General features: G+C 44.4%; 1 protein-coding gene across 4 annotated transcripts in view; it reads left to right on the top strand.

Annotated features, from left to right (window-relative positions):
• The first annotated feature begins 3205 nt into the window (after positions 1-3205).
• The window catches only part of igsf21b (immunoglobin superfamily, member 21b), a 44193-nt gene continuing 33987 nt past the window's right edge, over positions 3206-13411 (top strand). For 2 of the 4 annotated variants that reach the window (XM_063463758.1, XM_063463757.1), the window contains exon 1: positions 3239-3368. Coding sequence is in view for 1 of the 4 variants with exons in the window: in XM_063463756.1 (XP_063319826.1) it covers positions 3308-3368 (61 nt within the window). In the remaining 3 variants the exon portion in view is untranslated. Of the gene's footprint in view, positions 3369-13411 lie in introns of all 4 variants that reach the window. The other 2 variants (XM_063463756.1, XM_063463759.2) reach the window with 2 other exon arrangements.

Here is a 13411-nt window from a genome sequence, read left to right as displayed (position 1 = left end):
ACAGCTTGATGTCATCCATGTAGAGGAGGTGGCAACAGCTCCATTCCATAGTTGTTATCCATAGCTAGTCTTGTCAATGATCTCACTGAGGGGGTTCAGGCCTATGCAGAAAAGCAGTGGGGACAGAGCATGTCCTTGGTAGATCCCACACTTGATGGTGACTCATGCTATTGGCTTGAAGTTGGCCTCTATTGTTTGCCACATCCCCATGGAGTTTGTGATGAAGGCTGTTATCATCCTGTTGATCTTGTACAATTCTAGACATTCCAGTATCAATTTGTGGGCATTGAGCCATAAGCTTTCTTGTAATCAGTCCAGGCAGTGCACAGGTTGGTCTGTCTGGTCTTGCAGTCTCGGGCAACTGCTCTGTCTACCAATTAGCTTGAGTTTCACTCCTCTGGCATTCCTGCCAATTCCTTTCTGTGCCCCGTTTATGTCTTAACCCAGGTGCCTGTTCATCTTAGTGACTATGATGCCTGACAGGAGCGTCCACGTTGGCCAGTAGTTGGATGGGATCGGTGCCTTCGAGGGATCCTTGGGGATCAGGGCTGACTAACAGCTTTCAGATAGCCATTCTGGGTGTGTCTCGTTGACTAGCAGCTGGTTTGTCTGTGCTGCCAGACGCTCATGGAGTGCAGTCAGCTTCATCAGCCAGTAGTCGTGAATCATGTTGGGCCTGGTGCTCTTTATACTGGAGACACGTTCTTGGATGTCTGCCACTTTGATGGTTACTGGACCCTGTTCAGGGAAGTTGCCGTGGTCTGCTCTTAGTGGCACTGGCCACTGAGCATCGTGGTTTTGGGTTCGTTCTTCTCCCATATGCTCTTCCAGTATTGCTCCATCTCCAGTCTTGGTGGGGCTGTTCTCATATTGTTCCCCTGCCACTGAGCATATACCTTTGGTGGTTCAGTGGAGTGCAGCAGGTTTATTCTCCTGCCTTCTATTTCTTTGGTATAGCTCTTCAGGTGACTCCGATAGTTGGATAACCCATGATGGAGCCTCCTCCACTGTGGCGCATAGAAAACATCTCAGGTGGGATCTGCTTGTCATGACTGTAATGCTGGAAACCATCAGGACCATCAAGGTTACATTTTTTCTCATCAGAGAATAATACTTTCTTCCAACTTTCAATGTTGCATGTTTGGTGCTCTCTTGCAAATCCCAAACAGTCAGTTCTGTGGCGTTCAAGGAGACGGGCCTTCGAAGACGTTTTTTGTTTTTTAAGATCTTCAGACTCAGATGCTTCTGATGGTTATGGGGCTGCAGTCAGCACCAGTAACAGCCTTAATTTGGGTGGAGGATTGTCCAGTGTCTTGATGGACAGCCAAGTGGATCCTCCAGCTCATTGCTGGTGAAATTTATTTGGGTCTTCCACTTGGCTGTTTTGTTCCATAACCCTCAGGATCATTTAAGAAATTCCAAATGACTGTCTTACAATGCAAAATAAGATTATTTGCAATTTTTCAAGTTGTTAGGTTGTTAGGTTTATATTGTTGATTGTCATTTATTCTTAGAAATATACACTCATATATTCTTAGAGTTTTATAATCAATTGCATAATGATAGAGGTCTGATCCTTAGCAGTCTGCAAAGACTCTGTGTGCCTCCCAGGGCACTCTGGCATACACACACATCTTAAAGTCATGAGAGAGGTCGTACCTTCTCTTACTGATTTATGGTATAGGAGAACACCTACTCTGTATCTGTTTAAGTACAAGAGCCCTTTGTTTAGGTGGACCGCTGGGCTCCTGGCACCAGCTTTGGGGAGTCATTCAGAGGGTCACATCTTGACCACATACACACGCACGCATGCCTATACGTACACACAGACAAGGTACTCTTTGTTCACATGTATGCTTGTGTAAGACGTCATAGGTTAATGAACTTATGCATAGTCATGTAACCACAATAAAGAGCAGTGCTACGAGGGAGCAGATGAGAGCGACTGGGGTTCGAGCGGAAGGAACGGTGCTCGTCACAGTTCTCTCCCTCGTGCATGAGTAACACAAAGAGCTCTGCTTGGTGTCCAATGCTTTTTGCTGTTGTAGTAGAATTGTCTCGTTCCAGCAGTGGGTCTGTGCCAGACAGACCCATCAGTCCTTAACTTTTGATCAGGACTTAGTTGTTTCACCGTCAATCTGGATGCTGGGTGTCGAAGATTAAATAGGTCCCACGTCCTTTTCCTGCAGGTTTGACAGGACAAGACGCAGCAAGAAAGCCATTGCTATGACGTCAGATGAAGAGGCTTGCCTGGGCCACGAAACACTGCCATTGGACTACTGAAGACTCGAAGGAGGTATTATTGACTGATGAATCTAAATTTGAAATCTTGGGTTCATCACACAGGATCTTTGTACGCTGTGGAGTAGGTAAAGGATGGTTCCACAGTGTGTGGCATCACCTGTCAAACATGGAGGAGGAAGTGTGATGGTCTGTGACTTGTACAGAGTGAGAGGTACCCTGAACTCCAATTGCTTATTTGTATTATGCTTTCACTTCCGAGTGCAATGAGACATTAAACTGCATAATTTTCAATAAATACCTGGAAAAACGGGGGTGTTCTGAAACGTTTGACTGGTAGTGGATGATAATCAGAGAAATTTCAGTAACATATAATGCTAAAACACAGAAAATGCTTTCTACATTTTATACATCCCAGAGCCAGAGTAGCTCTCTCTCCCCTAGCATCCTTGTATGATACTAAACCTTTAGGCTGTTGGAACAGTCAACCATAAACTATTTTTAGTAGCCAACCACACACATACTGCATAAATCACACGTAGTATTAATATACTGCTTGTATATTTTTTGCCCCGCCAAAAAACCTCCATGAGAAATAATATAAAATATATAAATGTTTTAATGTTTTAATTGGCATCACATGAAACACATGAAAGCTTAATTACATGGGATTTTTTTTTTTAGCACATTTTTATGCTTTTTCACATAAACCTATCCAGAGGGAAAAAAACAAACAAATGCTGGATTGTGATAAGCAGCATACATTAAGACACAGCAGAGAGAGAGCTTGTTCTGTCATTCAACTTGAACAAGGACACAGAAAATAGGACAGAATGTTAAATATTCTGGCAGACAAAACAGGGAAGCAGACATGGAGATGCACTGAGAGTGAGGTGTAGAAACAAAAACAAGAGAGAGAGAGAGATGCTGTAATCCTCCGAGTTTAAACCCGAGCTGCTGAGCAAAGCTGCCTCAGAGTGAAGTATGGGAGATGAAATGCTGCTGTCATCCTCCGCTCTGATAACAGATGGAGCATCCTCAGCTGTGAGCAGCAGCACCCAGCAGGATGACTGCTTCTCTTGTCCTCTGCCTCCTCCTTCTGCTTCACATTCTCAGTCTTACAACGGGTAAGTACATAGGGGTAAAGTGTGCTTTGTGATTCCTTGTTGATATTATTGATTTTGCCTTTGTGTGGTCTTTTCAGTAGTCAAAAAAGTCAGTTTCTAAGAGTAGTTATAATTAGTAGTAGTAGTTATAAAAGTGTTTTTTAAATCATTTGTTTCAGGGAACATGATGGTTTCACATAAACTTACTTGTGATGAAGTTAATCACCTGAAAGAGAACAATGCACTTTTTATACTGGTACTCAAGAGAGTAAGTGTGTGTGTGTGTGTGTGTGTGTGTGTGTGCGCGCATAGTGAAAGGATCATGCCATCATGCCAGTAGTTTTACACATTTGGAACAGTAGTTTGACAGGACACATCACTACATGACAATTGTTTTGTGTTAACTCTGCAATTAATAATTTGCTTAATTAAAGTATTTATTTTCTTCCAAATCCTTAGAAATCCATCTATTTTATTCTGCTTATCCTATTTAGAGTCATGGGCAGGGCTGGGTCACGGGGCATGGCTGTCTAAGGTCGGTCATCAAGCGTCATAGTACTCCTTGAACAAATTACTAAAAATCTCCATGCAAATAATGATGTTTTCTGTATTGTTAAATGATCTTCATGAGAACTTTAGGACAACATGCCAATGGTCAGCCCAGCCTTACTTTGGACTGTGTACACAGATGACTTTGCATATCATAAGTTATGATACAAAAAATTTGTTATATCTATTTTTTTGTATTTTGGCTGAGGTGAATTGACTGGAAACCAGAGGTTGTCTGGAAGCTATTAAATGATTAAAAACCTCAAAAACTTTATCAGCTTTTTAAAATTTGCAGCTATGTGAGGATTATGTAAACATAGATTTAATGTTACAAATTCAGCAGCTGCAGTCTTTCTCATGGATCTTGTTGAAATCCATTTTTATGAAAGGAAATTTGGATGTTTATTAAGCCTTTTGTTATAGCTTCAGAGTAGGAAAGCTGTCCTTTAGTAAGTTACTTAATCCTGCTCAGAGATTTTTGCCCTTAGGGATAAAAAAGCCCATTGTCTAACCATGACCCATATTGCTCAAGGTAATCTGTACTTTAAAATTATTAAATGTTAGCAGCTGTTCAAACCACAGAGTGCATGAATGCTAATCCCAAAGCAGAAGTCAGAGATTTGCGATCTATGATCTTCAAAATGTACGTCTAGGTTTTTGGTTCAAGAATTATTTTCTCCAGGAGAACGAGCTCCTTCACTAACATGATGTGAGCCCAAAGACAACATCATGGAGGTGCAATGGGAATTACACATGACAATTCCATATGAGGGGAAAAAGTAAAGAATTGATTCATGTAATTTGAAACTTACATTTAAAGAAATTATGAAACATGAATAACATCAAATAAAATGCAAAGGAATATTTGATTTCTAATTCATAGTTTAATAGAAACAATTTAGATGCTGTCATTACATCATAGGCTTTGGAGGGGCCTTGCTCATCACTTTATCTCATTTAAACTGCAGTTTAACTCATAAATCTACATTAACCCACTTTACTTGCTCCAGTTAATTTTCAGTTCAGGATTTTGAGTGGACTATTAGGGCAACTGTGCGATGCAGGAGGGGTTTAAAATGTTCTTCTGTGAAAGACTTTTGTGATTAGTTTTTCAATTTGGCATAATTCTCACAGCAGATTGAAATTATAATTATTCCTAATGCAGTTCTCAAAACAGTTGCTAAAAATACTAAAACACATATGTCAAAACACGCAAAATCAGTCAATCACTTCATCTCTGACATTACCATTTTGAGACTTAGGCACCAAATGTTTTTTTTACTCTTATCAAAACATTTTTTTAAAGGCAGACAGTCCCGATCCCCAAAGATCCTCAGCAGGGACCGGCCCCATCAAACTACCAGCCAATAACCTACCTCAGGACCACATGGAAGCTCCATCATAGCAACTAAGATGAACTAGCACATGGCTCAATATCTGAGCGGGACCCAGAAAGGAATGGGCAGAAACACTGGAGGAGCAAATCACCAACTACCTGCAGACAGAGCAGTCACTTGATACTGTAAGACCAGACTGACCAACCTGTGCACTGCCTGGATTGACTACAAGAAAGCCTCATGACTCATGACTCAATGCCTCACACATGGATACTAGAATGCGTAGAACTGTACAAGATGGTCCTGATTAGGCTCTACAACTGTAGAACCTTCATCAGGAATTCAGTGCAGATGTGGCGTACAACAGCACAGCACAAGTCACCATCAAATGTGGGATCTACCAAGGAGATGCTCTGTTCCCACTGCTGTTCTGCATAGGCCTGAACTGCCTCAGTGAGATCATTGACAAGACTGGCTACAGATACCGAATATAAGATAAGATAAGATAAGATAACCTTTATTAGTCCCACACGTGGGAAATTTGTTTTGTCACAGCAGGAAGTGGACAGTGCAAAAGTTATGAAGGACAATTAGAATAAAATAAAATAAGAATAAATACAGTACACAACTGTACAGAATAGAATAAAAATAGAATACTATATACAGTAGAATAAAATATACAATAGGATAAAAATAGAATACAAATGCTATATACAACAGAGTGAAAAATACAACGGTGCCAGAAAGATTATTGCACATTTGTGTTATTGCACATTTGTGTTATTGCACATTTGTGGATGTGTGTGTATGATCAGTTAAAGTCTTTGTTGTGGAGTCTGACAGCAGTGGAGAGGAAAGACCTGCGAAATCTCTCCGTCCCACACCGTGGGTGCCGCAGTCTCCCCCTGAAGGAGCTGCTCAGTGCTGTCACAGTCTCATGCATGGGGTGGGAGATGTTGTCCAGCAGGGATGACAGCTTAGCCACCATTCTCCTGTCACTCACAACCTCCACTGGGTCCAGAGGGCATCCTAGAACAGAGCTGGCCCTTCGGATCAGCCTGTTCAGTCTCTTCCTGTCCCCAGCAGAGATGCTGCCGCCCCAGCAGACCACACCATAAAAGATGGCTGAGGCCACCACAGAGTCATAGAAGGTCTTCAGGAGTGGGCCCTCCACTCCAAACGACCTGAGTCTCCGCAGCAGGTACAGCCTGCTCTGCCCTTTCCTGTAGAGGGCGTCTGAGTTATGAGTCCAGTCCAGTTTGTTGTTCAGATGAACACCAAGGTACCTGTAGCTGTCCACAGCCTCAATGTCCATACCTTGGATGTTCAGTGGTTGCAATGGAGGATGTTTGTGCCTGCGGAAGTCTACCACCAGCTCCTTGGTTTTACTGGCATTGATCTGGAGGTAGTTCAGCTGGCACCAGTCCACAAAGTCCTGAGTCAGTCCTCTGTACTCCTTGTCGTCCCCATCAGTGATGAGGCCGACTATAGCAGAGTCATCAGAGAACTTCTGCAGGAAGCACTGGGTGGAGTTGTGGGAGAAGTCTGCAGTGTAGATGGTGAAGAGGAACGGAGCCAGAACCGTTCCCTGTGGGGCCCCCGTACTGCAGACGACCCTGTCCGACACGCAGCCCTGAGTCCTCACATACTGTGGTCGGTCGGTGAGGTAGTCCAAAATCCAGGTAGTGAGGTGATGGTCCACTCCAGAGTTCTCCAGCTTGTCCTTCAGAACCGAGGGAAGAATAGTGTTGAAGGCACTGGAAAAATCAAAGAACATGATTCTCACAGTGCTTCCAGCGGTCTCCAGGTGAGCGAGGGAGCGATGTAGGAGGTGAATGACGGCATCATCCGCTCCAATGCCAGGCTGGTAGGCAAACTGAAGTGGATCCAGTGATGAGCTCACAAGGCGCCGAAGCTGAGCCAGGACCAGCCGCTCCAGGGTCTTCATCAGGTGGGATGTCAGAGCCACCGGCCTGTAGCTGTTGAGGTCCTTGGGGCGTGAAGTCTTTGGCACTGGTACAACACAGGAGGTTTTCCAGAGCTGTGGGACTCTTCCCAGCCTCAGGCTCAGGTTGAAGAGGTGCTCCATCACCCCACACAGTTGGTCCGCGCAGGGCCTGACGACCCTCGAGCTGATGCCATCTGGACCCGCTGCCTTCTTGCCATTAATCCTCCTCAGTTCCCTCCTAACCTGGGTGGTTGAGAGAGACAGGCTGGAGCCTTGTGTTGATTGTGTATTGGATGCTGTTGTTGGGGGTGGGGAGGAGTGAGCAGGGTGAATAGAGGAGGTGTGAAGTGTCTGAGGTGTCAGAGGTGGAACAGCAGCAGTGGGGGTGGGTGAGTCTGCAGCCGATGTTGGAGACTGCCTCATGGCTGAATCAAATCTGTTGAAGAAATGATTCAGTTCATTTGCCCACCTCACATCCCTACCAGGCAGAGAGTTCTGATGTTTGTGGCCCGAGATGGTTCTGAGGCCTCTCCAGACTTCACCAACGTTATTTTGCTGAAGCTGGTTCTCCATCTTCTGCCTGTAGCTATCCTTCCCATTCCTTATCAGTCCCCTCAACTCTCTCTGCACCCTTTTCAACTCCTCTTTGTCTTTGGATTTGAAGGCCCTCCTCTTCTGCTTGAGGACAGCTTTAATTTCTGGGGTAATCCAAGGTTTGTTGTTGGAGAAACACTGTACAGTCCTGGTAGGTACGGTGTTATCCACACAGAAATTAATATAGTCAGTAATGCATGTAGTAAGGCTGTCGATGTCCTCTCCGTGGTCGTCACAGATCACCTCCCACACAGTGGACTCAAAACAATCCTTAAGAGCCTCCTCACTCTCCTCCGACCATCTCTGCACTGTGCGGGTGGCTGGTGGCTCCCTGCGCACTAAGGGCTCATACACAGGGACAAGGTGCACCAGGTTATGATCAGATCTGCCCAGGGGAGGGAGAGATGATGAACTGTATGCCTCTTCAGCATTGGCATACAGTAAGTCCAGTGTTCTATTGTCTCTGGTTGGGCAGTAACATACTGGGTGAAGGTGGGCAGTGTGGAGTCCAGTGAGGCATGATTGAAGTCCCCTGATATTATGAGGAGGGCTCTCGGAGATTGTGTTTGCAGTCTGCTGACCACTGAGTGGAGAGTGTCACAGGCTGCATCCGCATTGGCCGAGGGGGGGACATACGCTGTTATCGCGATAACATGCGAGAATTCCCGGGGCAGGTAGTACGGACGCATGCTAACGGCTAACAGCTCAGTGTCTCTGCTGCAGAGTTGTTCTTTCACAGTGATGTGCCCAGGGTTACACCATCTGTCATTCACAAACACTGCCAGTCCCCCTCCTTTCCTCTTACCACTGTCTCTTGTCCTGTCCGCTCGAAGCAGCTGGAATCCCGGTAGTGTCACACTCGTGTCCGGAGTTAGCGGTGTTAGCCACGACTCCATTAGCATCATGATGCTACATTGCCGGTACTCCCTCTGTGACCAGGTTAGCGACGTGAGCTCATCCAATTTATTGTGCAAAGATCTTACATTTCCAATAATTACAGAAGGAAGAGATGGTCGATAACGTCTCCTTCTCGGGCGACGGTGCTCCTTCCCAGCACGACACCCCCGTCTTTTCCTCCTCAGCTCGCTGGGAATGTCGGGTCTGTCCGCCGGCAGTACTGCTGTGGGACGCAGCGCTAACAGCTGATCCTTACTGTAAACAAAGGATCCCTGCTCTGGGTCCCCAGACACGGGTGAAAAAAGTAGGAAAAAACTAAGAAAAACGACCAGAACTAGCACAAAACGGTAGAACATGGTTGCAGAGTCTAATTACTAATACGTTAGTTATAAAAAATTACGAGAGAAAAGATAAGAAAGAAATAAACTCAGAATGAGCAGAGCTGCTGTAACAGGCTGCCGCACAAGGGGGGCGCAAGGGGGGCACAAGGGGGGCGCCGGAATATGGACTGGAGAAAACCTTATTCACCTCCTCTGCATAAATGACATCAAGCTGTATTCCAGGACACTACATGTCCACCACCACTATTAATCCCTTACATTTAACCAAATTCTATGCTATATTTATAAGAATAAAAAATATATAAATAGACCCCATGCCCTTCAATGAGGCCAGGAGAGAGCCCATTTTAATAGCTACTACTTACACTTATTACCTGTTATTTCAACAGCAAGAAGTAAAAACCTGATAAGAGATGCAGATGTGTTAAAAGAAATTCAATATATATGCAACACATATTCACTTAGTCATGGTGCACTTTTCAAAATTTCTGACTGTGAGGACAAGAATGGACAAAATTGTGAGCGAGAAGGCCACCGTGTCACAATGTATCAATCAGTCAAGTATCAATCAAGGACTGATTGATACTGATTGATACCAACCCGTTGCAGCAGATGGCCACCCCTCACAGGTTCATGGGTATCCGATATTCATTTTCAGTCTTGTCTTTTTCCAGATTCTTGGAATTTTTTGATGATACTTTCTGATGAAAGTCGTCACAATTTTATATTTAGGAATATCAATCTATTTTCTTTTGCTTATCTAATTCAGGGTGTTCTGAAACATTACTGTGAAATTGTTCCACAATTTGTAGAAATAGTTCTTTGCAGATTGGTGCACCTCTGCTCATCTTTACTTTTTAAAAGCTCTTCCTTTCCAATGCACTCTTTGCATACCTAGTCATGTTACTGATCTTTTGACAGTCAACCCAATTAGTTGCGAAATGTTCCTCCAGGTGTTACATTTCCAGCCTTTCTTGCCCTCTCCCAGCTTTTCTGTGATGAGTTATTGCCATCAAATCAAACTACAACTATTACTACACTATCACACTTTAACCTTTGACAGGTTTTCTATGTTCCATTGTGAATAAAAGATTGGATAATGAGGTTTGTAAATCATTAATGGAGGTCAAATGGCTTACAAGGTACATTTCCAAATAAAGGAACACAGAGAAATAATTAAATATGTCCATCACAGTGGTATGGCCTTCAGTATGACCATGGTATTTGCTCTGGAAGGAACTGAACAGCTATTCGAGAAGGTGAAAGATATTTCATACACCAGTTCTCTTTTTGTGAGGATTTTGGGCTCAGGTTAAGCAGCTAGATAACAGACGTGGTGGTTTTATATAAAGATCTGAGCTCTGTGAGCAAAGAAGGGCATTAATGTGAGGGGAGTCTCATTATTTTCCATTTTAAAGCAGCTTTTGTTTTGTCTCATTAAGGTTCACCATTCCTAACGTCTAGAGAAGCAACATAAATTGCAGATTTGTAGTTGTGTTTTTTCAGTTTGGTGTTCATGTGTTTGGATGTTGGAGTCTATTTTCTGACAGGAGGGCAGACTGTCTGCATCCTATAATGGGAGAATAGAGTGGCTTTCCTAACTTTATCCCCCAGCAAACACAAGACATGGTCTATGTCTATGTCATGAACTAAGTTTTACAATTCACACACTGTCCTGACAGGGAAGAATCATATCACTTCTCTATATCTCATTTGACTAACATTAATCTCATTACAAAATATGTTCTCTCTCTGGCTTTTTTGTTGTCTGTTTTTTTTTTTTTTTTTTTGTGGATGTTTCAGTATTATTATTCTTATATGCGGTAATCTCTTTGCCACATTGCTTGTGTGTGTGTGTGTGCGCACGCGTGTGTTTGTGTGTTGGGGGAGACAGAGTTTGGCAAATGGCTGGCTCTGTGGATAAAGAGCTGCAGGGAGGATTAAAAGAGAAAACATGGGGAAAAATAATCTGAGGCAGGATGACATCATGCAGCGCAGATCAGCCTCATGAAGGTGAGCCTCACTATAATGGCAGAGGACATGAGGAGTGGTCTTCAGTTCAATTCAAGCTGCCCTCGAATTGAACTGAATGTTAAATTCAAGTAAATACTATTATTATTTATTATATTATGCAGTGCTAAATCACTACAGTGATTTCCTCAATGTGCTTTATATTGCAAAGTAAAAACCCTACAATAATACAGACAAAACAGAGAAAACAAGAACAAATCAATCAGACGAGGGACAGTGGGAAAACTCTTACAGGGAACAAACCTTCAGCAGAAGCAGCCTGTGGGAGGCACAGCAACAGGGAAAGAGAAAGAAAACGGAAAGAGAAGCTGGGAAGAGAGTTAACAGAAGGAGAGGAAAAAAATAGAGGAGAAGAACGATAGACTGAAAATCTGCTTGATCACCTGCTGAAAAGAAAACAACACAGTAGGGAAACCACAGCAACAACCAACATAAGCATAAGCAACAGTAAATAATAAATATTCAGTGTTACTGAGCAGCATACAGTATTAATAGTGCATGATATGCTTAGATGTAGCAGCCAACCAAGATAGTGTCTGTCTCTGAGTACCTGTTTGCACACCTTTGTGCACATCTGTGTTGTGAGCGCGCTTTTATTCATTAGGTTTCTCCATGTAAGTGTCTAACAGTGGGTGTGGGGGGCCAAAGCCCTCCCCCCAGGACATGAAGCAGGCATGGCAGAGATCCGGACCCATATATATAGAGGACCCCCAGAACATGAGAGCACAAGGAGGACCACCACAGGGGGAATCGCACCACCCACCTAGAAAAGAGCTGGGAGGTTATCCAGTAGCCACAGTGCAGAAGCCACAGGGGCGGCTGCGACAAGCCCGCAGGCTCCGCTGCCACTCGATTCAAGCCCACCGCAGAGGAAAAACAGCCAGCCCAACAATTAGTCAACTCCCAGACTACATAAGACAGTAGACACCCAGGTTGAGTTTATCCTCCACGTCTGTCAGATCCCTCGCCCTCCACCTGCAAAGTGGAATCTTCAGGAGCAGAGACCACCTGCAAAGGATGGTAACAACTTCTTGCCAGCTAAAGAGGCCCCCCCATTTCCACTGATGCACTAGAGGCCTCCTGCCCCCGGGCAGGGCCCCCGTGCATGCACCCACACTGTCGACACACTAACCAGGACCCAGGCCCCCCAGGCCCAACCAGAATCCCAGCCTAGACGCAGAGCACCCCCAGAACCCCAAGTCCACAAGCCTGCCCCAGACCCACCTAGGAGCAGCGCGGCTACTGGTAGATTAATATGATCTATCAGACGGTCTCTATATTGGTTAGAATTATCATTATTTTAATTCTTCCAGTTCATGAGGACGGTCTTCTTGGCAAGCATAGGGCGGTGAGAGCCTTGTGGACTGTATTCATCTCTGTAGTGACATCATCTAAGTCGACCAACAAGCAAACTGAAGTGGAGACTGGAATGTTACATTTCAGACACTTTGATAAGTCTTCACATATCCAGCACCAAAACCTCTGAACAGGTGGACAGAACCCAAGAGCTTGGACGAAACTGCAAGGTGTTTTCCCTTGACAGTGTGAGCAGTTCTTAGAAGACATAAACCCATACTGAACATCCACTGACCTGTATACTGTACATTATGTAGTATTTTGCATTGTATTAACTGTAGACTGGGATTTCTAATCAATTTAAAGTCTAAGGAGCTTGGAAAGAAAAACGTCTGGACTTCTTTGAGTTGCTTTAAGATGTTTCACCTCTCATCCGAGAAGCTTCTTCAGTTCTAGGGTCAAATGATGATCATTTGACCCTTCCAAGGGCCCAAAGGCTCACCCTGTCACTAGCAGCGGTAAGCTCTACTGCTGCTGCTGTTGTGGCCCACAAGCCACACTACTCACTTAAGCAGCTACTCTCCCCACTGCTTCCACATCACAGTCCGGACAATCTCGCAATGGGACCTTTCTAGCACCCAAAACACATTGTAGAGCCACGGAAACACCACCGCGCATCACACAGTTCTTCCCCAGCATATATAACCTCAGAGAGGGGTTTGCTGACTGGGTCCAGATGCCAAACAAGGCCAATGAACAGCAGGTGCGTCCTGGAGAGAGGGCAGATTGAAAGCGAGACAGAGGGGTGGGAGGAGCAAGAGAGGAGGAGGCAGAGAGAGAACACCACACCCACACAAGGGCAATTTCAAGAGGAGGCCCTGCTAGGGCCGTAACAAGCATTAATTAAGGGCAGGACTTCTTTGAGCAGTTTTGTAGGAATGGGGCCTAAAAGACATGTTGATGGTTTGGAGGAAGTAACTATTTAAATTTAACTCAGCTGCAGAGAAAGACTCTAAATGAATATCACTGGTACTTAAAGTATCTGTAGATAATGTTATGTCTGTGAGATGA

This window comes from Pelmatolapia mariae, linkage group LG20, assembly GCF_036321145.2.
Source record: "Pelmatolapia mariae isolate MD_Pm_ZW linkage group LG20, Pm_UMD_F_2, whole genome shotgun sequence".
NCBI lineage: Eukaryota > Metazoa > Chordata > Actinopteri > Cichliformes > Cichlidae > Pelmatolapia > Pelmatolapia mariae.
Note: the sequence above shows the minus strand (reverse complement) of the source record. Positions and strands in the feature narration are given on the sequence as shown.